The sequence below is a fragment of the Podarcis pityusensis genome, assembly GCF_964106645.2.
Source record: "Podarcis pityusensis genome assembly, chromosome: 14".
In the NCBI taxonomy this organism is placed as follows: domain Eukaryota; kingdom Metazoa; phylum Chordata; class Lepidosauria; order Squamata; family Lacertidae; genus Podarcis; species Podarcis pityusensis.
Genome location: NC_138039.1, coordinates 49300376 through 49327312, shown reverse-complemented (window position 1 = coordinate 49327312; position 26937 = coordinate 49300376). Strand labels below are relative to the sequence as shown.

The 26937-nt window shown below is 46.3% G+C and overlaps 1 protein-coding gene across 6 annotated transcripts in view; it reads left to right on the top strand.

The window, feature by feature from the left end:
• TLN2 (talin 2) overlaps window positions 1–26937 on the top strand; it is a 176186-nt gene that overhangs the window by 101449 nt on the left and 47800 nt on the right. For 5 of the 6 annotated variants that reach the window (XM_080980649.1, XM_080980653.1, XM_080980648.1 and 2 more), the window contains exons 13-29: window positions 353–533; window positions 1770–1883; window positions 2813–2921; window positions 4285–4493; window positions 6318–6416; window positions 7428–7595; window positions 8759–9053; window positions 10488–10657; window positions 10924–11052; window positions 12165–12278; window positions 15180–15293; window positions 16089–16223; window positions 17098–17226; window positions 18747–18849; window positions 22738–22946; window positions 25583–25702; window positions 26383–26580. In XM_080980649.1, coding sequence (XP_080836775.1) covers window positions 353–533; window positions 1770–1883; window positions 2813–2921; window positions 4285–4493; window positions 6318–6416; window positions 7428–7595; window positions 8759–9053; window positions 10488–10657; window positions 10924–11052; window positions 12165–12278; window positions 15180–15293; window positions 16089–16223; window positions 17098–17226; window positions 18747–18849; window positions 22738–22946; window positions 25583–25702; window positions 26383–26580 — 2596 coding nt within the window. The remainder of the gene's footprint in view (window positions 1–352; window positions 534–1769; window positions 1884–2812; window positions 2922–4284; window positions 4494–6317; window positions 6417–7427; window positions 7596–8758; window positions 9054–10487; window positions 10658–10923; window positions 11053–12164; window positions 12279–15179; window positions 15294–16088; window positions 16224–17097; window positions 17227–18746; window positions 18850–22737; window positions 22947–25582; window positions 25703–26382; window positions 26581–26937) is intronic. The other variant, XM_080980652.1, reaches the window with a different exon arrangement.

Below are 26937 nucleotides of genomic sequence, written 5' to 3'. Positions count from 1 at the left end.
TCCCTAGGCCCTGCCCCTCCCTGGCCCTGCTATCCATCCTTCTCAAGTACTTTTGCTGGGCTGGAATGGAGATACCTCTTGCTTGCTTGGAAGGAGGTGCGTATGTGTAGTATGTGTAGTACTTCTGGATTTTGATTGCTGGAGTGCAGTGTGCCCCACACAATCTGGCTGGAAACTCTTGGTTCAGCACCCCATTAAACCACAAAAGCCTGACCTACTTCATAGGATTGTTGCAAGGAAAAAAGGGCAAGAGAACGATTTTTTTGGCTTTGAGCTTCTTGGAGCATGGTAAAAACAAACTGGGGGGAAATCCACAACTTTTTGCAGTCGCATCCCATGCTTTCCTTTGCAGATCGACAATCTTGCAGCAGCAGTTTAACCGAACGGGGAAAGTAGAGCATGGCTCTGTCGCTCTGCCAGCTGTCATGCGTTCAGGCTCCACGGGGCCAGAGACCTTCAACGTTGGCAGCATGCCTTCTCCGCAGCAGCAGGTGACCGTTGGCCAAATGCACAGAGGGCACATGCCTCCCTTGGTAAGCAACCCTTTGGTCTTTTGTTATCCTCCCCACCAACACGTAACCTCTTCCTGGTTTTTACCTGGGGTTTTCACCCTTCTGAAAATGTTCTTTCAGAGCTTCAAGACACAAATTGGGGGGTGGGGGGGGCAGTGATGCCACAGGCAGAAGGGTGCTAGGAGCACAGGAAGCAGACTCATAACAGGCCAGGCCATCCATTGGTCCATCTGGCTAGCTTCATGGCTTGAGCTGTTCCTCAGTTGGGGATACTGGCTGTAGAATGTCCTGTAAAGGTCAACTGTGCTTTGGGTTAGTGGAGCAGAGGAGTTAAAACTCTGAATAGCCTGATTTTCCCCACCCTATTACTTGCTTCTTACAAGGACACATCCCTGTCATGTCATGCTTCCAGCAGCTAAGGAGCTGAAGACAGAACTGTAAAGGAACAGACTTATAAGTTCACAGCTTCTTACTGCCACTGCCAGCCAAGGATCATTATTCCCGGCTGAGTGGTACATTGAAGCATCAGGATGTTTCCTCTGTTTAGTTTTCCCTCAGTAAAACCTTTTATTCACATGTCAATCAGCAATTGAAAGCATTTGCTGATGAACCTGGTGTGGTGTCAGGACTCTGGGAGGATTCCGGTCACTTATCCCAGAAGAGATTCAAAGCCGAGTTTGTGTCCTTCGTCTGTGGACAATCATCAGGCTCATCCATCACAACAGCCTTTGTACTGGAAGGTGGTGACCCACCTCAGCTTTCCCCAGAGTTATTTAGAAAGAGGAAAAGGTCAAGCCAGCAGTGGGGAGCCTTGGACTCCTGTGCCAAACATGCCCCCGGGTCACAACCCTCACCAGCCCTGCTTCTGCCTGAGTAGGATGTGACTGTTTCTAACCGAGGCAGCTTTAGATGTGACCCAGTGAATAGTGCTGGTGGTGACAGGCCGCTCCCACCCACCTGCCCACCCTGATGCAGATATTATCTCTTGCTCTAACAGTTGTTGACAGATTTAGTTGTGGTAGAATCCCCGGCGAAAATAATCTCACTTGACTCTTCCTCCTCGAACTGCCCAGCACGGATCCCTCAGAGCACGCTCGGATGATCTTTGTTGCTCTTGATTATTTGACCTCATTATGTTTGCTGTGCACTCCTCGTCTTGGGGGATGAGGTGTCTTTTTCTGAAAATCTCTCCCAAGAGCTCAGAGCTGCCTGTGAACTGCCCCTGGCACCTTTCTCCCCCACCTTCTTCCTCCCTAGACCTCTGCCCAGCAGGCCCTGATGGGAACCATCAACACCAGCATGCATGCGGTTCAGCAGGCCCAGGCCGACCTGACCGAAGTGGACAGCCTCCCGCCGTTAGGAAACGACATGGTAAGTCCGGGGCCAGTTAAGCAGAGCTGTTATGTACTGATGTTCTCACCCTGGGCTTCAGGCGGCAGGTGTGCAGGAGGGGAGGGGGGGCAACACGCACCTGCCATTCCCCTCTGTTGCAGATTGAAGTCTTTTCACATGGTAGGTGATGCGCCCCAAAAACTAACCTGCAGTGGAGGACGCCATCTCATCCCATTGCCAGTACTGAACGAGGAATCAGCTGCCAGGCCAACCTCATTCTGAACATGAAATTGAGGGGTGTCAGGGAGGGTCTCATCTTACCCTTTGCCTCAGACAGCAAAATGTCTTGGGCTGGCCAAGCAGAAACCTAATGGAGGTGGGCTGTGTGAGAGTTTGCTGATTTCCCCATGGATCCAGATGCCTGCGCTGCATTTTGGCAGGCCTTTCAAGAAAATGTTCTTTCGCCATTATGCAAAGTGGTGTTAAATCTGGCAGTTTGCAGCATGCCGTTCGGTGCCCCTCCCTGTAGGAAACAACCAGATTCATCAATCTGTGAACAAGCCCTTTGTCAGCTCTTGTTACAGTCTCACTGGCGCTCAAGTCATAGGTCTGCTCCGCCCCGTTCTGTGTAGATTTTATGACAGAATCCACACAAATGGTCCACACGGAGCTTCCCATAAGATACACATTTTTCAATACTTTTCGTGGCACTTTTCTGTAAAATAAACATTTTTCCTGTAAAATACATACTGTTACTGTTTTGCATACCTTGAATCTGGAGAATTGCATCATCAGTTGTGTTTGATCTGTGAGCTAATTTGGACTACCAAATCCGGTCTGTACACTACAAAAGCAGACTGAACAGATTCCTACCCAATCCCTGCCTCTGACTTGAGCCTACTCACTTCAGGGTCTCTTCTTGCAGGTGGCTATGCATGTTGAAGCTGACCTTTTCCGTTGCTTTCTAGGCTTCCAGAGTTTGGGTTCAGAACAAAGTGGATGAATCCAAACATGAAATACACTCTCAGGTTGATGCCATCACTGCAGGAACAGCTTCTGTTGTGAACCTTACAGCGGGTGAGTTGGCAGTCGCTGGTGTGCAGGTTCCTCCTCAGTGTCATGCTGGCTTATGGGTCATCCAAGAGCCTTCCCTTCTGCAGATGGCTGCAGACCTTCATGCGGGAGAAATGGGGGACTATGGGTGGATTCAGATGGCAATGCTAAAACATCATTTGGAACTGTACAAAGAAGCCTGAGGAACGTAGGAAGCTGCCTTAGAGCAGGTCAGACAATTAGTCCAGATTGCTCAGTTGTTATTTACTCTGACTGGCAGCCGCTCTCCAGGGTCACAGGTAGAAAAGAATCTTCCTCATCGCAGATTTGGAGAAGGTGGAGAAGGAAAGGTTTTTCTCCCTGTCTTGTAACACTAGAATGTATGGTCATCCAATGAAGCTGAACATTGGATTATTCATGCAGCACATCGTTTTAAAAAATAAAATAAAAAATATGTTCTTGATTTACAAAAATATGTATATGCATTGCCTCTTTTTCAGGTTGTAGAGTCTTTTCTACAGATCAGTTCCATTTGATGTGAGACATTAGTGTTGTGTACAGTATAAGGTGGGGGAGGGGTGGTAAAGCTTATATTCTTTTACTTAATGTGTGCATTTTGTGCCAGTGTCACGTGGGTAAGTTCTCTTTCTATTCATTTATTATTTTCCCTTGGCAGTGAGAAGGGGGGGGGGGGCAGGCCATGATTGGTTGTCTTTAGTTGACAGCAGCGAGAGTTGTTTGCATGTGGGGGGATTGTTGGGTCAGGTTAGCCATGTTGATTCATATGCTTTCAGTGGGTTCTTGTTGTTGGGCTGTTTGTGTAATAAAGGGGAGCTGGTTTGTTTTGTTTTCTTCTTGTTTTTATTATGTACTTTGTGGTTTTATTCTGTAATTCTATGCTGTGCACCACCCTGAGATCTTTGGCTGAAGAGTAGTATACAAATATAATAATAATAATAAAGTGTCAGCGCAGTAGCACTAAAATCTTAGCACAGAGATGGAGACCCGAAGGCCATTCAGAAGTTGTTGGGACTACAGCTTTCATCAGCCTCGGCCAGCATGATCAGTGGGGAGGGACAATGGGAGTTGTAGTACAACAGGGCACCAGGTTGAGTAAGGCTTCTGTATAAAATATAGGCTAGGGACACGGAACCTGTGGACCTCCAAGTGTTTGTTGGAGTCCAACACCCATCAGCCCCAGCCAGTGTGTTCAGCTCTCAGGAATGATGGGAGTTGTAGTCCAACAACATTTGGAAGGCACCAAGTTCCCAAGCCGTGACTTAGTAAACAAAAGAAAAGAAAACATTGTTAACTGCTGGTCTCTGTGTTGACTTTAGGGGCTATTCATTTACTGACCCATCCGTGGCTGATCCTTCCTGTTTGGCAGGTGACCCAGTTGACACGGACTACACTGCTGTGGGGTGTGCGATCACCACCATCTCTTCAAACCTCACTGAGATGTCCAAAGGAGTCAAGCTTCTTGCTGCGCTAATGGATGATGACGTTGGAAGTGGGGAGGACCTATTGAAAGCCGCCCGCACCCTTGCAGGAGCTGTGTCGGACTTGCTGAAGGCTGTGGAGCCAACTTCAGGAGAGGTGAAGTCACAGAACTGACTCATAAGCACAGAGTTCTGACACTAGATACTGGGGGAAGGATATGTTGAAATCTGTGAAAAATTGCACAGTTGCATTTTTTTAAGGGTACTTCCCAATGGCAAGATTATGTAAAAAGGTAAAAGGACCCCTGACCATTAGGTCATGTAGCTCCTTATTAAATGGCTGGGTAGAGCAGAGTTAGTCAATGTGGTGTGCTTCTTGTCAAGTGTCTCCAGCCTGGTGCCCCCTAATCGTCATTGGACCTCAGCTTGCATCACCTTCCCTCACCATTGCCCATGCTGGCTGGAGCTGATGGCAGTTGTGGTCCAACTGGAAACCAAAGGAGGGCAGAGAGCTCTTGTGCTCGGGTCTTGCTCACTGGTTTCCCACAGGCATCTGGTTGGCCACTGTGAAAGCAGGATGTTGGAATGGATGGACCACTGGCCTGATCCTGCAGGCTCTTCTTGGGATCTTATTTTCCACATTGACTACCCCTGGGGTAGATAGGGTTTTGGCCCTGACTGGTGGTTTGAATCTTCCTGCCTTCTCCTTAGCCCATCCCCCTGGAATGGCTTTCCTTGGATTTTCATCTTTTACTAGGTCTTGTCTTGAAACCAATAATCTGTGCTGCTGTGTTCTGTGTGTGCCTTTCTCTTTCTCTCAATCCCCCAAATGACTTACCAGCTGTTAACACACATTCTGCCTCTCCCATGGAGCTCTCCAGAATTTCACCAACTGGGGCATGCTCAGAATTTGCTCATGCTCTCACTTCAGCACAGGGGTCCACGCATGCAACCCAGCAAGGCTTCTGTTAAGCTACAGATGGCCTGAGCTGTGTTTTCCCTGCTGGAATTCAAATCATACAGGTGATGCTCACATTAACTCCTTTCCCAAAATTTTGCTTCATGTTTGCTGTTCTGAAGGATGTAAGGCTGATAGTCAAAACAGGAAGTGCCATATTAAGGTAGTACTATTATTGGGCAACCAGATGCCTGTGGGACACTCACAAGCAGGGTCTGAGCACAGGAGTCATTCTCCCCTCCTGTGGGTTCCAGCAGCTGGCATTCAGAAGCATCGTTGTCTCCAACAGTGGAGGCAGAGGCACCAATAGCCTTCTCCACCATGAATTTGCCTTTTAGGCCAACCAAGACTTCACAAATAGCATGCAAGCTTTGGAGTTCTCTGCAAGTGTTCTGGGAAGAGTTACTGAGAACCTGAAAGCTTACACATTATTTTGTGACATTTTGGTTCACCTAATAAAGGCACTGCAGGGATAAGGAGTTTGGAATGAGTACTAAGTACCTACCTCTACACAATGATAGTTTTCTCTTGCTTTCCTGAAAATTGATAATGTCTCGCACTTATGGCAGTGAAGTCTCTGGTGCTGACTGGCTAAAGTCATGTTCAGTTGTGCAAAGAACCAAACAGTTATGCAGTCTGGTTTCTATGAGGGAAGGGGAAGCTGTCCGTTCAGCTGGGATTAAAAGCTTGCACATTTGTAGGTTGAAGACCTAAGAAGTGATGTAGGGGCATTAATGGGACAAGGAAGCTCAGAGGAAAAGAGACTGAAGAAAAGGTGTAAAGTTAATAATAGACCGAGAATGGGTAGATGAAGACTGAGACTTGAAGAAAGAATTTCCTGGCTGATGATGATGCCTTGTGTATTTAGGCTATAGTTGGATCAGCTCATTTTGGATAAGAGGCCTGCTCTGTGTAGCAACATGCTCTGTCGATGTTCTGGAAAATAAGTGATCTGAGAACCTCACCTCCTTGTATTAGCCTAGTAGCTTAACTTCATAATCTCTTTCTCTTCCCCCTAACTAGCCTCGCCAGACGGTCTTGACAGCAGCCGGGAGCATCGGGCAAGCCAGTGGCGAGCTTCTCAGACAGATCGGAGAAAATGAAACCGATGAACGATTCCAGGTGAGGGCATCTCCTGTGCTGTTCCTTTTCCACCTTGGCTCTGAGTAGAACATTGCTGTGAGCGTGTATAATTCAGAGCCACACCTCCCCTGAATAAGTTTTCAATTGGTTACTCCTGTGAATTTTAGCTGATTATTCCATTACTCTGTTGATTTAAATTTGCACATGGGCAAAATTTGTGTATGGGTAAAGCAATATTTCTGAAGCAAGAAGCATTTTATTTGCTTTTGTCTCTAGATGTTAGGCAAACACTAGGCAGGGGGCTGGGAGATTGGTCTAGGAGGTTTCGCTCCTGTTTATGACTGAGAATACCTCCTTTAAGATGGTGCATTTCAGGTTCGGCCTTTTCAAGCAGTTCTGCTTTATATTTATCAGCTGCCCTGTTAATCAGGAATGCCATTTTTAGTCAATTAAAACTGGTTAATGTAACCAATTAATCAATTAAATATTGTGGCCCCAATATAAATGTTTTCAGTACCATAAGTACATTTTCTGTTCTTACCTTTATCATCATCATCATCACCACCATTATTCCTAACTTCTGTCGTTATTATTTTAAAAAGAGTGTTTTGGCTTTTAGCTTTCAGAACAGGAGAAGGGCTGTAGCTCAGTGGTTGTGCATCTGCTTTGAATGCAGAAGGTTTCAGGTTCAATCCCCGGCATCTCCAGATAGGCCTGTGAAAAGTCTCCTGCCTGGACTCCTTGAGAGCCACTGCCAGTCAGTGTAGATAGTATGGAGCTCAACTGATCAATGGAACTCAGGGTGACTATATGTCCTCTTTTTTCAAGACACCCCCCCTTTTTCATGGCTAGAGTCGTCATAGCGATCCATAGTTAAAAGCAGAAGTCGGCAAATGTGTCCTATTTTATGCTCTTCAAAATCTGGCAACCCTTTCTTTGGTTCCTGTGTTATCATTGGCATACACTTTGTGATGATAAAATGATGTGTTTATGTCGGAGATAAAACTGAACTAAGCATGAATCTCTTCCTTGACCCTCTGCCTTTTCCAGGATGTGTTGATGAGTCTTGCCAAAGCAGTCGCCAATGCCGCTGCCATGTTGGTGCTGAAGGCCAAGAATGTGGCCCAAGTGGCTGAAGACGCGGTTCTGCAGAACAGGGTGATTGCTGCTGCCACGCAGTGTGCCCTCTCCACTTCTCAACTGGTGGCCTGTGCAAAGGTGCGACTCTGGTGTCGGTGGGAGGTTGGAACCCTTGCAGAATAGTAGCTCCTCGTAGACAGGAGTTTGGCACAAGGCAGAAAGAGACCCAGAGAAGTCGATAAAAAAGGCCCCAGGAGCTGTGATAACTGCATTGCAGAGGGTTGGACTAGATGACCCTCAGGATCCCTTCCACCTCTGTTGTTCTATGATCCATGAACACATCTGGGGCTGTGCTCTTTTATTTAAAATACAAGCATCACCGGAGAGTGCAAACTGTTTTCTCAATGGATGTTGACAATATCTAGCACAGCCTTCAACATTCTGATACTGTCCTAATGTGGATTGCAGCCATTGGACCTGCTGAATGAGGCTGATGGGAGGTGCCGTCCAGCAACATCTGGAGGCCCCCATTGGCTCCCTCTGGGTTGGGCTGCAAGACAGCAGTAGGCCCAAGACCTCCCACCACCACCTGTGTATCCTGTGTTTTATCCTATTGATCCCACCCCTCAAATGGAGTGGCTTACAAAAAACCAGACACACAGGCCTTTTCTGCCATGGCTCCCCGTTTGTGGAATGCTCTCCCCAGGGACGTTCATCTGGTGCCTTTATTATATATTTTGAGGCGCCAGACAAAAACGTTCCTCTTCGACCAGGCCTTGGGCTGATCAATATTCTACTCTACAGCCTTTTAAATGTGTTTGTGGGAGTTCTTGTTTCTACTTATTTGTGCTTTTATTTTGTATTCTTATCTTGTGAACCACCCTGAGATCTGTTGATGAAGGGCTGGATATACCGTATTTTTCGCTCTATAAGACGCACCAGACTACAAGACGCACCTAGTTTTTGGAGGAGGAAAACAAGAAAAAAATATTCTGAATCTCAGAAGCCAGAACAGCAAGAGCAGCAATCCCTCTTGCTGTTCGGGCTTCTGGGATAGCTGCACAGTCTGCATTCGCTCCATAAGATGCACACACATTTCCCCTTACTTTTTAGGATGGAAAAAGTGAGTCTTATAGAGCAAAAAATACAGTAAATCTAATAAATAAAATTCATTGGGTGTCCTTGGGACATTCAGTCCCTCTCTCGGCCTAAATTCCCACACAGAGTTGTCGTCAAGACTAAGTGAGGGCAGGACAGCCAGGTCTCCTGTGTCCAACATGGCGGCTGTGCTTCCGTTACAGGTCGTGAGCCCTACCATCAGCTCTCCTGTGTGTCAGGAGCAGCTGATCGAGGCCGGGAAGCTGGTTGATCGTTCTGTGGAAAACTGTGTCCGAGCCTGCCAGGCGGCCACAGACGACTCCGAGCTGCTCAAGCAGGTCAGCGCAGCCGCCAGCGTGGTGAGCCAGGCCTTGAACGATCTCCTGCAGCACGTCCGCCAGTTCGCCAGCCGGGGGGAGCCCATTGGGCGCTATGACCAGGCCACCGACACCATCATGTGTGTCACGGAGAGCATCTTCAGTTCCATGGGGGACGCTGGTAAGCTGCTTGAATGCGGCAGGTCAGCCTTGATTGGGGCCAAAGGGGTGGGGGGTTAGTTTTCGTATTGCCCTTGGCCTCCCTCACAAGGTTGTTGTACGGATTATATACAGTGCTATCTAAGTGCCTGGCGTTGTTATTGTTTCCGATATTTGTAGATTGCCTTTCACCATTAAGTGGCTTATAGATCAGTAATAATATGATGCCTCGGTCAAATAGTGTTTAAAACAATAAAAGGCCACAGGTAAGAACGTGAAGTTGACCTAGTACAACTTACTTAAAATGCCTGCTAGAATACAAGTATTGTATGCACACAGTGATAAATACTGTATATACAGCACTTAATGAGTATAAAGTCCCGAGTAATGTTTGTTACAGTACATTCAGGAACATTATTTATTTGGAAATGCTACATCCCTGTCCTTCGGGAAATAGATACACGCTCAAAGAACTTACGAAGAGCCCTGCAGCTGGATCCGACTGTGCTTTCCACTGTGGCCCACCAGGTGTCATTATGGGGAGCCCCCAGTAGGACCCAAAGAAAAGAACAGGGCCTCTCCCCACTTATGATTCCTCCCAGCAAGTGATATTTGGAGGCGATACCTGGAAGTAGTACAAAACCACTTGCCACTAATAGCTTCAAGAATTTGTCTGGTCCTCTTTTAAAGTTATTTCTGCACAGCCCATGTGAAGGAGCACCTCCTTTCATCCTCCTTAAATTTTCCAACATTTGGCTTCCTTGGGTGGTTCCAGCTGGGTTCAAGAGAGAGAGAAAATATAGCATGTCTAGAATGGTGAAAGATTGAGTAACGGTCAGATATTTGTTAATATGAAAATCAAAACTTTGCACAATCTAAACAGAAATGAAATGATCCCGTCATGGCAAGTTGATTTGATGGGAGGTTTATGAGCTCTTGGGAGGTTCTTGTGAAGAGCCACACCATCAGATGGGGATGCCTCCAGGTGGTGCTGCCACAGCCTGTGGAGGTAGGGCCTTTTCTGTGGTGGCCCACCTTTTCCCTGGGATTGTTTCCCCTCAGAGCACAGTCTGGCCCTGCCCCGGGTGACATCTTGGCACACTCTTGCATTCCCATGCCTTAGCAGGAGTTTCATTTATGTAGGTGCTTCTAATTCACGTCTCTCTGCCTAAGTTATTAGATGCGTTTTCATCTTATCATGGCAACACTTTGTGTTTGCACCTATAGATGTATCTTTGTACCTTGTAATGTAAAGACGGTTGTGAGGAGGGGCTACAAAAATGTTTTCATAAACAAATAGATGTGACTAAAACAGCCTGTGGTGTTTTTGAAATGTGTTCCAAACATCCCATCACGATGGTCACAAGAGTTGGTCAGGAAGGACAGGGATGTGTCTGAACTGAACACTGAGGGATAAAGGAGAGATAAAAAGCAGATTTTTAACTCAATACTGTTGTAGGTGAAATGGTACGGCAGGCCAGGGTCCTCGCTCAAGCAACTTCGGATCTCGTGAACGCCATGAGGTCGGATGCTGAGGCAGAGATAGACATGGAAAACTCCAAGAAACTTCTGGCAGCTGCGAAACTTCTGGCTGACTCAACAGCCCGGATGGTTGAAGCTGCAAAGGTACTCAGCACAATTTGCCAGGTTGAAGGGGAATTATGGATTGATGAATTAGAGGGATGGCTGGATTAGATAGATAGATACATTTAGATGACATTTGCATACAGCATCTAAGTAGAAATCCCTGTAAAACATTGACGTTTGAAGCAGAGCATCAGAAGTGTTCCTTTTCAATATTGTAAATGGCATCACTTCAAACTCTCTCTCTTTTTCTCTTTTTCTCTCTCTCCTATTTCCTCTGTGTATGTGCATGTGATCAATTCTGCCAGGGAGCTGCAGCAAACCCAGACAATGAGGACCAGCAGCAGAGGCTTCGCGAAGCAGCTGAAGGTCTGCGAGTGGCCACCAATGCAGCCGCTCAGAATGCCATCAAGAAGAAAATCGTCAACAGATTAGAGGTCAGAATACAGCCTGGGAACCTCTTCTTGTTTACCTTTTCCAATCAGGCATATCACAAATTTCACCAGCCTGGTGGCCTCCAGATGTGTTTGATTACAACTGCAGACTGTGGGGCTGATGAGGCCCCCACCCTTTCCCGCTTGACCTGTGGGGCTGTTTTGACCGTAGCACTCCTCCCCTTGATGTCAGGCACATGACAGGTAAAGCCACAGCTGCAAACAGCGCTGAATTCAAGCGGCAGCTGCAAAGGAGCCCACCTTTGTATCCATGGCTTTGCCTTGAATTTGGCACCTTAGCCTGCAGTGCTACTTTCAGCCACACTAGATGCCCTCTGTCACTCCTGCATGTGTCCAGCCCCTCCTCAAAGTTGTGTGGTATGGAAAGGTACCAAATTCGAACAGCACCAAAGGTAAAGTTGCAACTACAAAGGAGCAATCGCAACCACCGTCTGAAGTGTTCCTTTGCAGCCATGCATTTACATTTACTGCACCTGTCATGTGGCACCAGGTGATTGACAGGTGGGGGGCTGGCCACTTTCAGATCTGGCTCTGACCAAATGTGGTTGCCCACCTGTGAATTACAAATCACATCAGCTTCAGCTGTGATGGGCTGAAGGGGCACCATGTTGGCGAAGGTGTGCTCCAACGTAGCCTGGAGGGCAGAGAAAAAAGCATTTTGTTTTCCTGCCCAGCTGACAAAATCACCTTCTCTTATCCACTGCAAGACTTTTATGCAGGTGTAGACAGACTTCAGGCTAGTGGGATCTACTTTGTTCCTTAGTATAACCCCTGAATCCACCATAGGCAGCCAGGTGCAAAACAGTTGCAAAGGGGAGCTGATATATACTTATAATTAAGGGAGGGTGACTTCAAGCAAATGGTCAGCCCAGCATTTATTTTTTTTCAATAACAGACTCTCTGTCCTTTTGCACACAAATAAATGCCTCCAGGGCTTTCTTCATTTTGACAAATAAATATAAGTATGCATATATGTTGCAAGACAGAAACTTACAGGTGTGTTTATAGAAACTGATCTGCAGCAAATCACACAGATTTTCCCATTGCTCTCAGTCTCTCTTACCCTCTGCTTAATTGCATTTCCTTTTTTCCAGGTTGCTGCTAAGCAAGCAGCAGCAGCTGCAACTCAGACCATTGCAGCCTCACAGAACGCAGCCATTTCAAATAAGAACACAGCAGCCCACCAGCAACTTGTCCAGAGCTGTAAGGTAGGCTAGCTTGAGATGGCAAAATACTCTTAAGCACCACTTTCCTCCTCCCCAACCAGAATGACCAGCACGCATCGCTGATGGGAGTTGGAGTTCAGCAACATTTTTTTAAAGGGCCACAGTTTCCCCATCCCTGGTCTAAGGGAATCAGGGCAAGAGGGTGCTGCCTAGGCCAGTCTTCCCCCAACCTGGTGTCCTCTCAGTGTTTTGGACTGCAACTCCTATCAGCCCTGGCCAGCACAGGTTGGGAAAAGCTGGCTTAAGCTGCACTAGGAGAGACATCTGCACAACTTTGGTTCTTGATTCACAACTGAGCATGGACACTGTTTTTCCCCCTTGCTACTCAGTAACCACAACCTCACACCATTGTTTGTACCATGTGTAAATTTATGCACACCTAATAGGTGAATCCAGTTAATCCGCCAAGGTTTCTTTAACTGGGTGAGTAGCCCTTTTTCTAAGTTTTCTCATCCATTGTCCAACCTTGAAGCATGACAGACAATTCCATGGATTTCTGCATGCAACAGAAGTGGCAACAAGTCTTATCTTCAGGGCCACAAGAATACCCTCTGCTCACACTGGAGAGAAGTTGGCTTCTAGCCTAGACAATCAGAGGCAGCCCGAGACTAGCTGCTGGCTGCAGTTGATTCTGCACTGGCAGCCACCACCTTTATCTCCGCTGCTTGGAGGTGAATTGCAAGATGTCTGGTAGCTTTATAAGGAGGCAGGAAGCAGGTCTGCTGGCTATTATTAGCTGTAGCTCTGGAATCCCCATGCTATATCTCTGGGGGTAATGAAAGGCCATTTGCTTCTGGGTGTCCGCTGTTGGAGACAGAAAGGTGGACTAAGCAAACTATTATTATTGTTATCATTATCATTATTATGATTATTATTATTTCAAATGTTTCTTATCTGCTCTTCATCAAAAGTTTCCAGGGCAGCACACCAAAGTGTAGATAAAATTATTCACACCCAATTTACTGGGTGACTACTGTAGTCCATGTGTTGGTAACCTTGAGGTTAGATTACTCTATGTGGGGTGGTCCTTGGTCCTGGTTTGGAAGTTCCAGCTGGTACTGAATGTGGCAGCCAGATGGGAGCTTCTCGGCCTTTTGGCCAAGATCAAGTGGGTGATGGGAGCTTCTGGCTGAGAACACGTGACATCATTGTTAAAACAGCTGCACTAACAGACCCTCTACTGCTGAGCCATGTTCAAGTTTCTTGTATTAATTTACAAAGCTCTAAACAACTTGGGTCCAGGGTACTTTGGGGGCCACCTGAACCCTTCTATCCCAGTTTGATGACTGAGATCATTTGTAGGAGCATCACTGGTCATTTCCCAAGTTGGTGAGGCTAATCTGACAAGGAATTGAGCCATCAGTGTCATCTGCCCAGTCCTGTGGAATGCTCTGCCACTAGAGATTTGGCAGGCGCCTTCTGTGCCAACTTTTAAACACCTAATGAAAATGTTTCTATTCTGCCAGGCCTATGCAGGCAATGAAGAATACATCCTTCCACAATGGTTAATCAACTTATGTCTTAACTTTCTAATGGTTTTCATTGTGTGGTTTCATGTTTTAATGCTGTATGTCATAAAATATGTCATAAAAATACATCAGTGTAAAACCAACAAGCAAACATAAAGATATGAGCTAAGCTCAAAATCAGAAAATGAAAGAGCAGTGGAAGGCATAAACATATCTCATAAAATGTCACAGTACCCAAGGGAGTCTACCTAGTGCTGAAAGGACTGCACCAGGTGTGTCTCTTTAAGGAGGGTTCTCCCCTCCCCTCAAAAAAATCAGGGTTCCGCTGCTGAAAAGGGTGTGCCATCAAGGCTGGTCTTGTGATATGGGAAATCCCATCAGCTCTTTCTCTCTCTCTCTCTCTCTCTCTCCCTCCCGCCCCCCAATGATCATTGCATGTGGTTTTCTTAGACTTCTTTTTTCAAGGACTTACAGTATGGAAATTATGAGATGCTGTTGATCATTGTGCATAAGAGATTTGGTTTTTGTACTGCCAGAGGTCTGTCTTCGTTCCAAACAAATAGCTCATGGCGGAATTGAGGCAAAGTGGGAGAACGCGAAACATGCTGGATGCATATTTATAATCCCAGGGCTTAATGCTCTGACAGCACAGGACAGCTCTGCATTTATCTCAGATCCCTGGGTGGTACGAGAGCACTGCTGTATCCAAACAAATCTGTGAAATGAGCTCATAGTGCACTCCAAGGGTAGCATTTTTTCCTTTTCTGGCGATGGTTGCCTGGGCAATTAAAGAAAATCCTGAGGCCAGAACTGATCATTGCAGAGGTGCAGAAAGAAGGCCACATGTTGTGCTGGCGATGTGCCACATCTTTGCCCAATCCATCTTACACAAACACAGCAGTCAGGACTGTACACACAAAGCCCCAGTCTCAAAACTGCTGATAGCTCGTCCTTAGCAAATCGGTCCCAGTGCAGCTTTTTTGAGGGGGCTGTTGAGCATCCAGTCAGAGTAAATAAACTGGGGAAGGCATAATGTGTAACAGATGTACCTGTGCACATCATTCTCTATTCAGTGGTGCATGCATGTGCCCTCACTGGACTGGACCATTATAGGCAGAAGAGTTGCCCTGGAGCTTTTGGAGCAAAATTAAGAGGACACTGGCTGGTAGTAAAAAGAAAAAAACCCAATTTGTTCTAAAGCTGCTGCTTCTGAGTATGCAATTCTATTTTAATTTTGTTTATTTGTTTCAATTTTGTTGATTATGTTTTAAAGCAACAATTTATTTTTTTTCTACTGGTGAATTTTATGGTAGAATCTTAAATAACTATTTGGAACTTCCTTGCAGCAAATGTGTGTGTAGCTGGGGATCCTGTTGAATCCTGAACATTTCTTCCCTCTTTCTGTTCCCTGCAGAATGTTGCAGATCACATTCCACAGCTTGTCCAGGGAGTGCGTGGAAGCCAGGCCCAGGCAGAGGACTTGAGTGCTCAACTTGCACTGATAAACTCCAGCCAAATCTTCCTCCAGGTACAGTCAACAAGAGCACAGAACGCTAACCCCAGCCTGAGTATACTAGCTACCAATTCGTTTCTGGGCCCATTTCGAAGTACTGGTTTGACTTGTGAAGCCTTATGCAGCTCAGGTACCCAGTACACCTCTCCCCACGTGAATCTACCCAGACCCAACATTCTTCATCTGAAGCCCTCCTCTGTGTACCCTTTCTGAGGATGGCGCAGAAGATGTCAACACAAGAGCGGGCCTTCTTACTGGTGGCTCCCAGCTTATGGAGTGCTCTCCCTAGGGAGGCTTGCCTGGCACCATCACTCCCTGTTTTTAGGTGCCAGGAAAAACATTTGTATTTTCTCAGACCTTTGGCTCTTAATCTTCTGCTTACCTTCTAGTGGGGTGGGTGTAGCTGGATCTGACACAGGGTGTTAGATGGTTTTATGTTCATTTTTGTATGGTGCTTTGAGGAATTTTTGTGGGGGGAGGGAGGTGGACTAAAAATTTATTATTATTAGTAGTAGTAGTATAGAAACCAAGAAAATATACTTTCATTCAGAAATAGTTTTTCATTTTGAAACAGTAATTTAATTCACAGAGGTTGCAATCCTATACCTGCTTACCTGGAAATAAACCCACTGTGTTCAGTTGGATTGAGGGTGGGCAAATAGGATTGCACTTTTAGGCTTTTTTAATCAGGGGCCAGGTCTAATCTGGATTCTTTGAAATGTTTGTCTCCCTGGTGATGTTGCATGCATAAGCTCCGTGGACAAATGGCCAATAGGTACTCTGCCTTCTCTTCTGTCATTCTCTAAATAGCCGGGGAGCAAAATGGTGGCCTCTGCTAAAGCAGCCGTGCCTACAGTGGCAGACCAGGCTGCGGCGATGCAATTAAGCCAGTGCGCCAAGAATCTTGCCACCAGCCTTGCTGAGCTAAGGACTGCCTCCCAAAAGGTATGTAGCCATCCCAACTCTTGAGTAAAGCATTTACAGACGGGATGGGGCACCTGTAGCCCTCCAGATGATGCCTTGACCCCACCTCCCATCATTCCCAGCCATCATTCAGTAATCAAGATGGCGGGAGTTTCGTAACAACTGGAAGGCCACAGGTTCCCCATCCATGTGACTCTTAATTCTCAAAGTAACTCTTATTTTTGTATCATAGGGTACATCTCAGCCACACAAATGTTTTATCTACAGACATAAACACACTCTCCATCCAGGCAAGCATTATCCCAGTTCATGGACACATTCCAGCCAGGCTTTAGATTATTAGTCTTGCGCTGAAACGTCTTGAATGTGCCTCTTTACCATTGCTCACTCTTCATGTATTCAACAACTCATGGATTGTAGCTGAACACCAGAACTGGCTCCATTGAAGCAGATAAAACTGAATAAGTGTCTAGCTCATGGGTAGTCAAACTAAGGCCTGGGGGCCAGATCTGGCCCAATCGCCTTCTAAATCCAGCCCGCGGATGGTCCGGGAATCAGCGTGTTTTTACATGAGTAGAATGTGTGCTTTTATTGAAAACGCATCTTTGGGTTATTTGTGGGGCATAGGAATTAGTTCATTCCCCCCCAAAAAATATAGTCTGCCCCCCACAAAGTCTGAGGGACAGTGGACTGGCCCCCTGCTGAAAAAGTTTGCTGACCCCTGGTCTAGCTGAAGCATTTGATCTGTGATGCCTTCTTTCCAACATGTGTCTGTTTTAATGTGGCAACTCTTGAATGCCACCTGTGGATAGGGTGAGCACGACTGTTAGTCAGAATGGTTGGAGAGCAGCTTTGATAATAAGCCTGTTTTCCGCTTCATCTTTCTCCTGCCTAGGCGCATGAAGCCTGTGGACCCATGGAAATCGACTCTGCCTTAAACACTGTTCAAACACTCAAAAATGAGCTTCAGGATGCAAAGATGGCAGCCATTGACGGGCAGTTGAAACCACTTCCAGGAGAAACGGTAAACAGGACAGCATTTATCGTTTGTTTGTTGAATTTGTAAACCACCCTCATCTGAAGATCTCAGGGCAGTTCACGGCATAAAAATACAAAATAAAAACACAAAAAATAATAAAAGCAAGAACAAGAGCAAAAAGTAAAGAAAATAACCCCTTCCATGCACACAAACATACATTTTATTTAAAGGGGGTGCTAGATGGTTGAACAATTTCAAGTGTGCTTGAAACAGAATAAACAAAACAAACGAGTAGCCATAGGACAAAACGGTCTTCATTTTCCTCATTTTTTATGGGCAGCCTTTCCTGAGTCAGATTGCTAATATGTTGTGACTTGTGACATCTGCCAGATTCTAAGCCGCCTCCTGTGTCCCAAGTGGCTTCAGTGACAAGGAGTGGTTATTTATTAAATTTCATTACCATTCTTCAACCAAGGATAACAGGGCAGTTTACAGTTTATCACAGGGCAGTTTACAATATCAAAACCACAAAAATATATACATAAAATATTTCCATCTACAGCCATTCCTAGACCGGACCAGGCCACTGTTATGCTAGGTATTCTCACGACTGGATTTCTGCAGTGTGCTTTGCATGGGGCTGCCCTTGAAGGTGTAGCTAGTGCAGAATCCTCACAATTGGATTACAGTTTGGGCCTTGCCCCTGGGGACCATCCAGAACCTACATCTAATGCAGACTTCTGCAGCCTGTCTACTGTATGATGCTCCTCGGTGGAGTCACAGTACACTTTCAGGAAATACACTATCTGCCTAAATGCCACGGGGCCTGGTTTAAGGTTTTGACTTTAGTGCATAAAGACCTGAACTGCTTAGGGCCCAAATACTGGAGTGTGCCTTCCCCAGTGTGTCCCAACTGGAGCCCTGGTGGTGGTACCACTGACAGGCATTGTCCATTTGGCAGTGATACAGAGCAGGGCCTTCCTTTAGTGGCTCCTAAATAATAGAACTCCCCTCCATTGGAGATATGATTACCACCTCCCCCTAGAGAAGCAGGAGGATGAGAAATAAATAAATAACCAATCACCTAGAATGGCCCACTCTGCCAGGTAGTACATCTCCAGAGTCTCAGACAGAGATCTTTGCATGCAGAGTTGCCGTTCACACCATTGGTCCATCTATGCTTCCTTCAAGCAAGAGCCCTTTGCTGAGCCCATCCATTTACTGAGGTTGTAATCTAGATGGCTCCCACCTTTGCAGGTTCCATGGGTGCCTACGAGTGATGGGGCTTTCTCGGCGTGGAACTTAGGCGGTGGAATAGTTTCCCTAGATCCATTTCTGTATTCCTTTTGGCTCCAGGTGAAAACTATTTTATTTGAAAGAGCTAATAGCCAGGATAACTTGAAAACTGAATTGTATCCCATAGTATGGGCACTACTTGCTGTGTGCAAGACTTCTGTGGTCAGTGACTGCAATGTTCCATGGGCTGAGGGACAGGAATGTGTGTGTGTTGTGGTGGGTCGTGATGTTACCTTTGCTTAATGTTCGCATCGCTTTTTTGCATTCAGCTTGAAAAATGTGCTCAGGACCTGGGAAGCACCTCCAAAGCAGTTGGTTCTTCAATGGCCCAACTGCTGACTTGTGCAGCACAAGGCAATGAACACTATACAGGTAGGCCTCCACTTGCAAAGCTTGGCAGAAGAAAACACACATTATTTATATCAGCAGCTCATTGACTATGGCAAATGTACTGGTGTTACTGTACAAGACAGTTTCTATTTTTTTTTCTTGCTTTGGGGGGCCCTTGTGGGGATGAAGAGTGTCATAGCAGTGTTTGTATAAATAAATAGCAGTATTATAAGAACATAAGAAGAGCCTACTGGATCAGACCAATGGCCCATCTAGTCCAGCATCCTGTTCTCACAGTGGTCAACCAGACGCCTGTGGGAAACCCACAAGCAGGATTTGACCACAAGAGCCCTCTCCTCTCTTGTGGTGTCTATCAACTGGCATTCAGAAGCATTCCTGCCTCCAGCCATGGAAGCGGAGCAGAGCCACAATGGCCAGTAGCGATCAATATCCTTCTCCATGAATTTGTCCAGTCTTCTTTTAAAGCCATCCCTAATAATCCCTAAAGTTCCCTAATAATATTTTATAGCACTACCCAGCAAAGCACACGCTGCACATTATCTCCAGGAGGAGAACTGGCTGCCCAGCTGTTCTCATCTGTTTGCTCTTCTGATGGTTCTTCTGATGATCTGGGGGTGTAGGCAGCTCATGTGATCCCTCAGTTACTTTCCTGCTCTGAATGTAGCCTCATCTCTGATTTACTGTGTTGATCTACATCAGAGGTAGCCAGGATAGTGTCCTGTAGATGTCGCTGGGCTACAACTCCCATCAGCACCAGCAAGGATGGTGGGGTTTGTAATCCAAAAACATCTAGAGGAAACCACATTTGGCTACCTCAGCAACAAGTCCAGCTCCTGACTTCTGTTAGCTAACTATCCTCTTTTTGAAACCCTTCATTTGAATTACTGGGAACAAGTTTCTGGCAGGGGAAAAATATGCATTCTCAAGAAGACTTGTGTGTGGTTCCAATGTGACATGAATATCCATGTACCTTGCTCCCTTAAAGGACGCTAGTTGTGTCCCTGTATCAAGAAATGAAAATGCATTCGATACCAAAGCGTCTCCTTCAGTATATGAAAGGCTTGGGGAATTGCCCTTGGGGAATTGCAGGCTGAATGGCAAAAAGGCTCTTGTAGCCATTAAAATGCTCTTGTGTCAATTACATTCTGTCTTCAGTGCTTAGTCCAGTTGGGGATTTCTGAATCCAGCTGATACAACTCATTAGAGCAACTTTCCTTTTGGTAATGGGACTGAACAGATTTTGGTTGCACTTTGGCTTTGAAGTGGATATAATTGGATTAAGATGGCTCTGTGTTTCATTTCAGATGCAGAGTCTTGGCACATGGGAGCTGACATTTGTGCATCAGTAACAATTCCTAAAATATGGAATTAATTCTGGAAGGGGAGGGACCTATATAACTTTCTTTTTTCTTGTTCTGAATCACCTGTGAAAGAGCAAGAAACATTTTTTTAAAAATGGCATTAAGAAACCGCTCCATTTTGGGAAATGCTACCAGACAACTTGGCTGGCTGAGAGGATATATTGATTGACATGCTTCCTGTCCGCTACATTAGCTTTGCATTGGCATCCAGCTATGTTTGGGAACATTGACTTGGCCAGACACCTATGCTTTGCTGACACCCTTAATCAAGGGTGGCTAATCCCCAGCTCAGGGACTTGATTCCCAGCAATTTTTTTTGCTACCCCAGTGACCTCACCAATTATGACAGCAGCAGGAAAATTTACCTTATTTTAAAGTGGGCATGCAGTTTAGGCAGGCGAACCCCAGTGCCCTGGTGCAGCTGGAAATTGCCCCCCTCCATTCAACATAATTTACTAGCAGAGAGGGTGATTTGCACAGCTCTGGTGAGAAGAACAGGCTGTGGACCCTCTGTGTGGGGGCGGTATAAAGTCATCAGAGGGTTGGCCCTCTTGCTAAAAGCTGTTCGCTATCACTGCTATTAATTTTTTCATTTGTTGTGATCCAGGTCAGGGATCACGTTTGTTTTTGTAAGCAGAAATGCTCAGCTTGGAGAAAAGCCAGTTGGTAGTAAGTCTCACAGTGTTGGTGTAGGATTGCAGCAGTAAGGCTCCCACATGGTTTGAATGCTCTTCACTTGGGAGAGGACAGCTCCTATATTTGTTAGGCTGAAAGCTTAAAGGGTTTATAACTGTGTAGATATTTATCATCTGGAAAGCAAAAATGTACCCAAACAGGCCTTGTTATTTTGTCACCTTCCTCCTCTCTGCAAAGGAAGCATTTCCCCTTCTTTCTTCCCTCCTCCTCCTCCTCTTCGCTTTCTCTTCCCTGTGAAAGCTCACCTCCAAATGGGGGCAAGGTGGGCAATTGGAGGCGAATCTTCCCAGTGACCCTGGGGGTTGCTCAGTGCTATAACAGCCAGGGTCTCAAGAAACAATGCCATGGCCCCAAAAGAGCCTTCCATTAGATTTTTCCCAAATAGCTGTTCCTCTGTGCCGTGTTGCAAACTGCTTTTGAAACAGGACAGAAGATTCAAAAAGCTGTTTACAATGTCAAGGGCCCTGGCTGGTTAACACAGGGTTATGGGGGTGTGGCGAGTGGAGCATAGAAGCTTACGCAAAATCTTGGGCACTCAGTGGACCAGAGCGTTTATTCTTGATGAGAAATCAGTTCCATGCAAAGCCCCAACAAAGCAGGCTACTGGTATCTTTAGCTCATCCCTTTTCAGTCTGTGATGTTGTGGTAGTTAGGCAAGCTTTTCAGTGAAACAGAAACTACTGTCAAGTTGGGTGGTTGAAGAATCTTGTTTAACCCAGAAGCTTGCTATTGTGGAAGCAAAATTCCAAGGACTAGCAAGCACCAGGATCAGGCTGTAGGCAGGTAGAAAAGAGGTAGTCCTAATCCTGGTGTCCCTGCTGCATCTGCACTGGGTTGGATCCAACTGACCTTGGAGATTTGTAGCAGGTGGGGGCATGGGATTGGCTCTGTGGCATCACCTGGTGACCAGAAGGCATCTCGGCTGTGGAGACAGTGGCCTGGCTTGAAGGACTTGCTGTTCCTTTCTCTGGTCAGCAGCTGCAGTGGAACAGGGAACAAGCTTGGAGTCCCTACTGAGTCTGACACTGGCCATGTTCCATGAGCCTGGTCAACCACTAAGAGTCTGCTGAGGTCTGCTCTCTGTGTCACTCTCAACATTTGAAGTATGGCAGATTGGCCTGGGAGGTGGGATTTTTCCTGTGTTAGTGAGTGAATTAGTGGACACAGGTTTTGCCAGCTGAGGCTTACGGAAGTTGCAGCCCAAAACATCTGGAGAGCTCCAGGCTGTGGAAGAATTGAACCTAGCTGAATCGCTGGATTTTATCACATTTCAGACTCATCAAATCCCATTTGGTGCCTTGAATATTTCATGAAATGAAAAAAATAATAATGAAAACTGAATAGTTTTACGTCAAAAGGTGAAAGGGCATGTATAAAAAATCAGTCCACATCCCCAATGGGTTTCTATCCTTGTAGATGCTGGTGAGGAATTCTCATTGAAAATGAGGTTATCCCACTTGCTAATGGGGAAATTTGCTCTCTGTGATCTGGAAAGAGGGCTGGACCAATCTATCAATATAAGTTTCTGTCTCAGTTCCTCATTTTTCAAAGTTGAAGTCCAGTTTCCCCTATTTTCTGCATCCACATGAAAATAGTTTTCACGCACATTTCTCATAACTTGCATTTTTGCAAGCGGTTTTTCCTAATGGAGTTCTCTGCATTATTTTTCACTACTTTATGCATTTTGTAGACCTTTTTTGGCTGGAGAATACACCACAAAATCCAGAACAGTGCAAATTTCAAAGACTAGCTGTGTTTTGGTTTTCGTTGTTTCATGAAATGTGAATTAAAATGAGAAACTAGCTGGCCCGAGCTGAGTATTACTAATATGCTCAATGTGATCTTAATTTAGGGGTTGCTGCCAGGGAGACGGCACATGCCTTGAAGACTTTGGCTCAGGCGGCCCGAGGTGTTTCCGCATCCACCAGTGACCCAGCGGCAGCCCACGCAATGTTGGACTCGGCGCGGGATGTCATGGAAGGCTCAGCAATGCTCATCCAGGAAGCAAAGCAGGCTTTGGTGGCTCCTGGCGATGCAGAAAGCCAACAGAGGCTGGCCCAGGTGAGGCTGGGTGAAATGGAGAGGGATTTGGGGGGGCCCACTGTGCTCTTGTTCAGCCCCCATTCACTGCAGCAAAGTTTGCGCAGGAGCCTGTCTCAGTGGCTTGTGCCCTGTGACACCCATCAATCCATTTCTCCCTCTGCTGCCCTTAATGGTGCCTGGAATCCGCCACCCAAGGCAGATGCCTCATTCTTTCTCCAACCTGTCTCCTTCCCATGAAGCATTTGTCTTAGCTCCTTCAAAGTTGATCTCCATCTGTACAGTGGTGCCTCGCAAGACGAAAAGAATCCGTTCCGCGAGTCTCTTCGTCTTGCGGGTTTTTTCGTCTTGCGAAGCAAGCCCATTAGCGGTTTAGCGTATTAGCGCTACAGTATTAGCGGCATAGCGGGCTTAGCGGATCAGCTGATAAGCGGCTTAGCGATCAGCTGTTAAGCGGCTTAACGATCAGCTGATAAGCGGCTTAACGATCAGCTGATAAGCGGTTTAGCGCTTGGGAAAAAGGGGGGGGAAAGGAAAAAAACCCCGCAGGAACTCGCAAGACATTTTCGTCTTGCGAAGCAAGCACATTGGAAATTCGTTTTGCGAAGCACCTCCAAAACGGAAAACCCTTTCGTCTAGTGGGTTTTCCGTCTTGCGAGGCATTCGTCTTGCGGGGCACCACTGTACCTCCACCAGGGTAGGGATGGAGGAGTTTCTTGTGGTCCATGCCACTTCCATCTTGCCAAAACAGTTGCCAACGCCCACACCCTCTTGGTGTTGAAGGCCAAGAATGTGGTTTAAGTGGCTAAAGACTCGGTTCTGCAGGACAAGGTGATTGCTGCCCCCATTCCGTGTGCCCTCCGCTCCTCTCAGCTGGAGGCCTCCCTCTGGTGTCGGGGAGAAGAGCTCTTATGGATGGTCTGTCAGTAGCTGCTCAGAGACAGGCACTTGGCACAAGGCGAGAAGAGGCCTGGAGAAGTCAATGAAAGAAGGCCCAGGAACTGTGATTCTTGCATTGCAGGGGTTTGGACTAGATGACCCTTTGGATCCCTTCCAGCTTTGTAGTTCTATGATTCTATGATTTCTACATTATTTGGTGAAATATTAATATTTAAATCTGCACGTTGTTGCAGAGCTATGCTTTTAACACATGTTTTATCTCAGTGTACATCTTGCTTAAAGTACTTTACCATATAATATGGTAGGGGTGTTAGCCCAAATTAGTATCTTTTAGAGCTAAGAAATGCATTGCAAAATTCAGAGAAGTGTGAAAATCAAAGGAGAATTGTGTTCTGATTCATATATTAGTCCAATTGCTGTAAATTAGGTCAGTTGGCTTGAAAATCTGCTCCAATGAAATGCTCCTTCCTCTGTCCATCTGGGTGGCGTGCGGCTTCTGCATGGTTCTCTCCTGCCCTTTGCCTCTCCTCCGCTGTCAAAATTTAGATTGTAAGCAACATGACAGCGGGGATTTCTGACTGCTGATGCCTATCTAAGATGCGAGTACCATGACTTACTTTGATTATTATTCATTTAAAAGATTTTTTATACCCGATGGATGAAGACAGCCAGACAGCCCCTGCCTACAGGTTCACTAGCTGAGAAGGAACTCAGTTTCTGGTTCAGCCTCCAAGGAGAGAGTGAGAGAGAGAGAGAGAGAGAGAGAGAGGCTACTATGGGGTGCAGCTCTCATCTCGCTTTTCAGGCCAAGGGAGCTGGTCATGTGGCCAGCATAACTAAACCGCTTCTGGCACAACAGGACACCATGGCAGAAACCAGAGTGCATGGAAGCACTGTTTACCTTTCCGCCACAGCGGTACCTATTTATCTACTTGCACTGGTGTACTTTTGAACTGCTAGGTTGGCAAAAGCTGGGACAGATCAATGGCAGCTCACCCCGTCATGCAGATTCAAATTGCTGATCTTCTGATTGCCAAGCCCAAGGGGCTCAGTGGTTTAGACCATAGCGCCACCCACATCCCTTTTAAAAACATACATATACACACTATATATATATATTCCACTATATCATAGAAAAATCAGAGTGGCTTACAATAATGTCTATATGTATAATAAACGGAGACCGTCAACTAACCATTATGGAAAGATGTATTTTTATTGCCTTCATAAGCCTAGCAGGATAGAAAAATTTAAAAGTTGTCATAGAAGGCATCAGCTGAATCTCTCTTGGCAGAGTATTCCACAGGACTGGGCTGATGACGCCAAAAGGCTTGGTTTCTTCTTGTTGTTAAATGAGCTTCACCAACTTTGGGAACAACCAACAATGCTCCTGCAGATGATCTCAATAATGGAGCTGGGATATAAGAGTTCAGGTGGTTCCTCGAGGTACCCTGACCTAAGTTGTTCAGGGCTCTGTGATTTAATGCAATGACCTTGAACTTAGCTTGGTAATAGATGGGCAGCCAGTGAGATGTTTTAAGAATGGGGTCATGTGTTCTTGGCCATGTGTCTCCACCATCATTCTGGAAGAATTTAAGTCTCTGAAAACTTTGTCCCTGTCCCACATCCTCCTGGAATGTTGAGGCTACTGGCTTGTGGGGGTCTGGTACTGGGGGGGGGATGCACTGCACACATGCTCAGAGATTGTAGGCAGCATTAATTAAATTAATCAACTTTGCCATGTTTTCCCCCTGAAGGTGGCCAAAGCTGTCTCCCATTCTTTGAACAACTGTGTGAACTGCCTTCCTGGCCAAAAGGATGTGGATGTAGCGTTGAAGAGCATTGGTGAATCCAGCAAAAAATTGCTTGTGGAATCGGTGAGATACTTTTTAATATTTGTATGTTGTTGTTGTTGTTGTTGTTAAGGTGGTGGTGGTAGGTTTTTATTTTTGTTTTTAATGCAAAGCTGGCCTTAAAAATGGTTACTGCAACCTCCAATAATCAGAACATTACTCTCAAAAGAGTTGCTTGCTTGTAGACTTGTGGTAAGATGGTGGTACAGATCTGGCACCATCCATTCCATCACCTCACTCCACCTCATGTATAACCAAGCTTTCACAAGGCTCACTGCAAGAGAGTTTGAGCAGCCTGGCCTAACTTTGGGACAGTTGGCATAACCCTTGGGTAGTCCTTGGATAACCAGCCTGGTGCCCTTTCAATGTTGCTGGACTACTACAACTCCCATCATCCCTGGCCATTGGCCAATGCTAGCTGGGGCTGATGGGAATTGGAGGCCAACAACATCTGGAAGGCACCGGGTTGGGGTGCCGGAACTGCTTAATTCCTGTCCCCTACTGTAACTAAACCCAGGTGCACATAACCGAAACAATTGCATTGTTCCCCTTTGTTCCATCCCTTCTGTGTGCTACAGTTTTTAGACTGTAAGTTCCATGGAGCAGGGACTTTGCAAAGTGCCCTGCACTGAGGTTACTGTGTATAAAGCCATTGGTAACTTACCCCCAACCCCTCTTTCTCTTCCCCCGCCCCTGCCTGGTAGCTGCCTCCCAGTTCAAAATCATTCCAAGAAGCACAGAGTGAACTCAACCAGGCTGCAGCTGACCTGAACCAGTCAGCAGGGGAGGTTGTCCATGCCACGCGGGGCCAGAGCGGGGAGCTGGCAGCTGCTTCCGGAAAATTCAGTGAAGACTTTGACGAGTTCCTGGATGCTGGGATTGAAATGGCTGGGCAAGCTCAGGTGAGGTGTCTTCCTCCACCAGTTTGCTCTCTGGCTGGGCAGGATGCGGTGAGGGGGGAAGCGATTGGTCGTGGTTGTTGGGGTGGGGTGTTTGTCAGCTCCTTTGTCAGCTTTCCTCAGAAAGGAACAGTGGGGTGTAAATGTTGAAATGAAAGGAATGTCCAAAGGAACAGGAGAGGAGAAGACAATAGCTCTTTCCATGCACCTGAAGATTGCCACAAAGGAGAGGGCAGAGTCTTTGTTCTCTGATGCTGTTCCAGAACTAGATCTCATGGGATCATGTTGGAGGAAGCTAGACTTGGGTTGAACATTAAGAGAAACCTCTTGACAGAGCAGTGAGGCAAAGAGACCCATTTA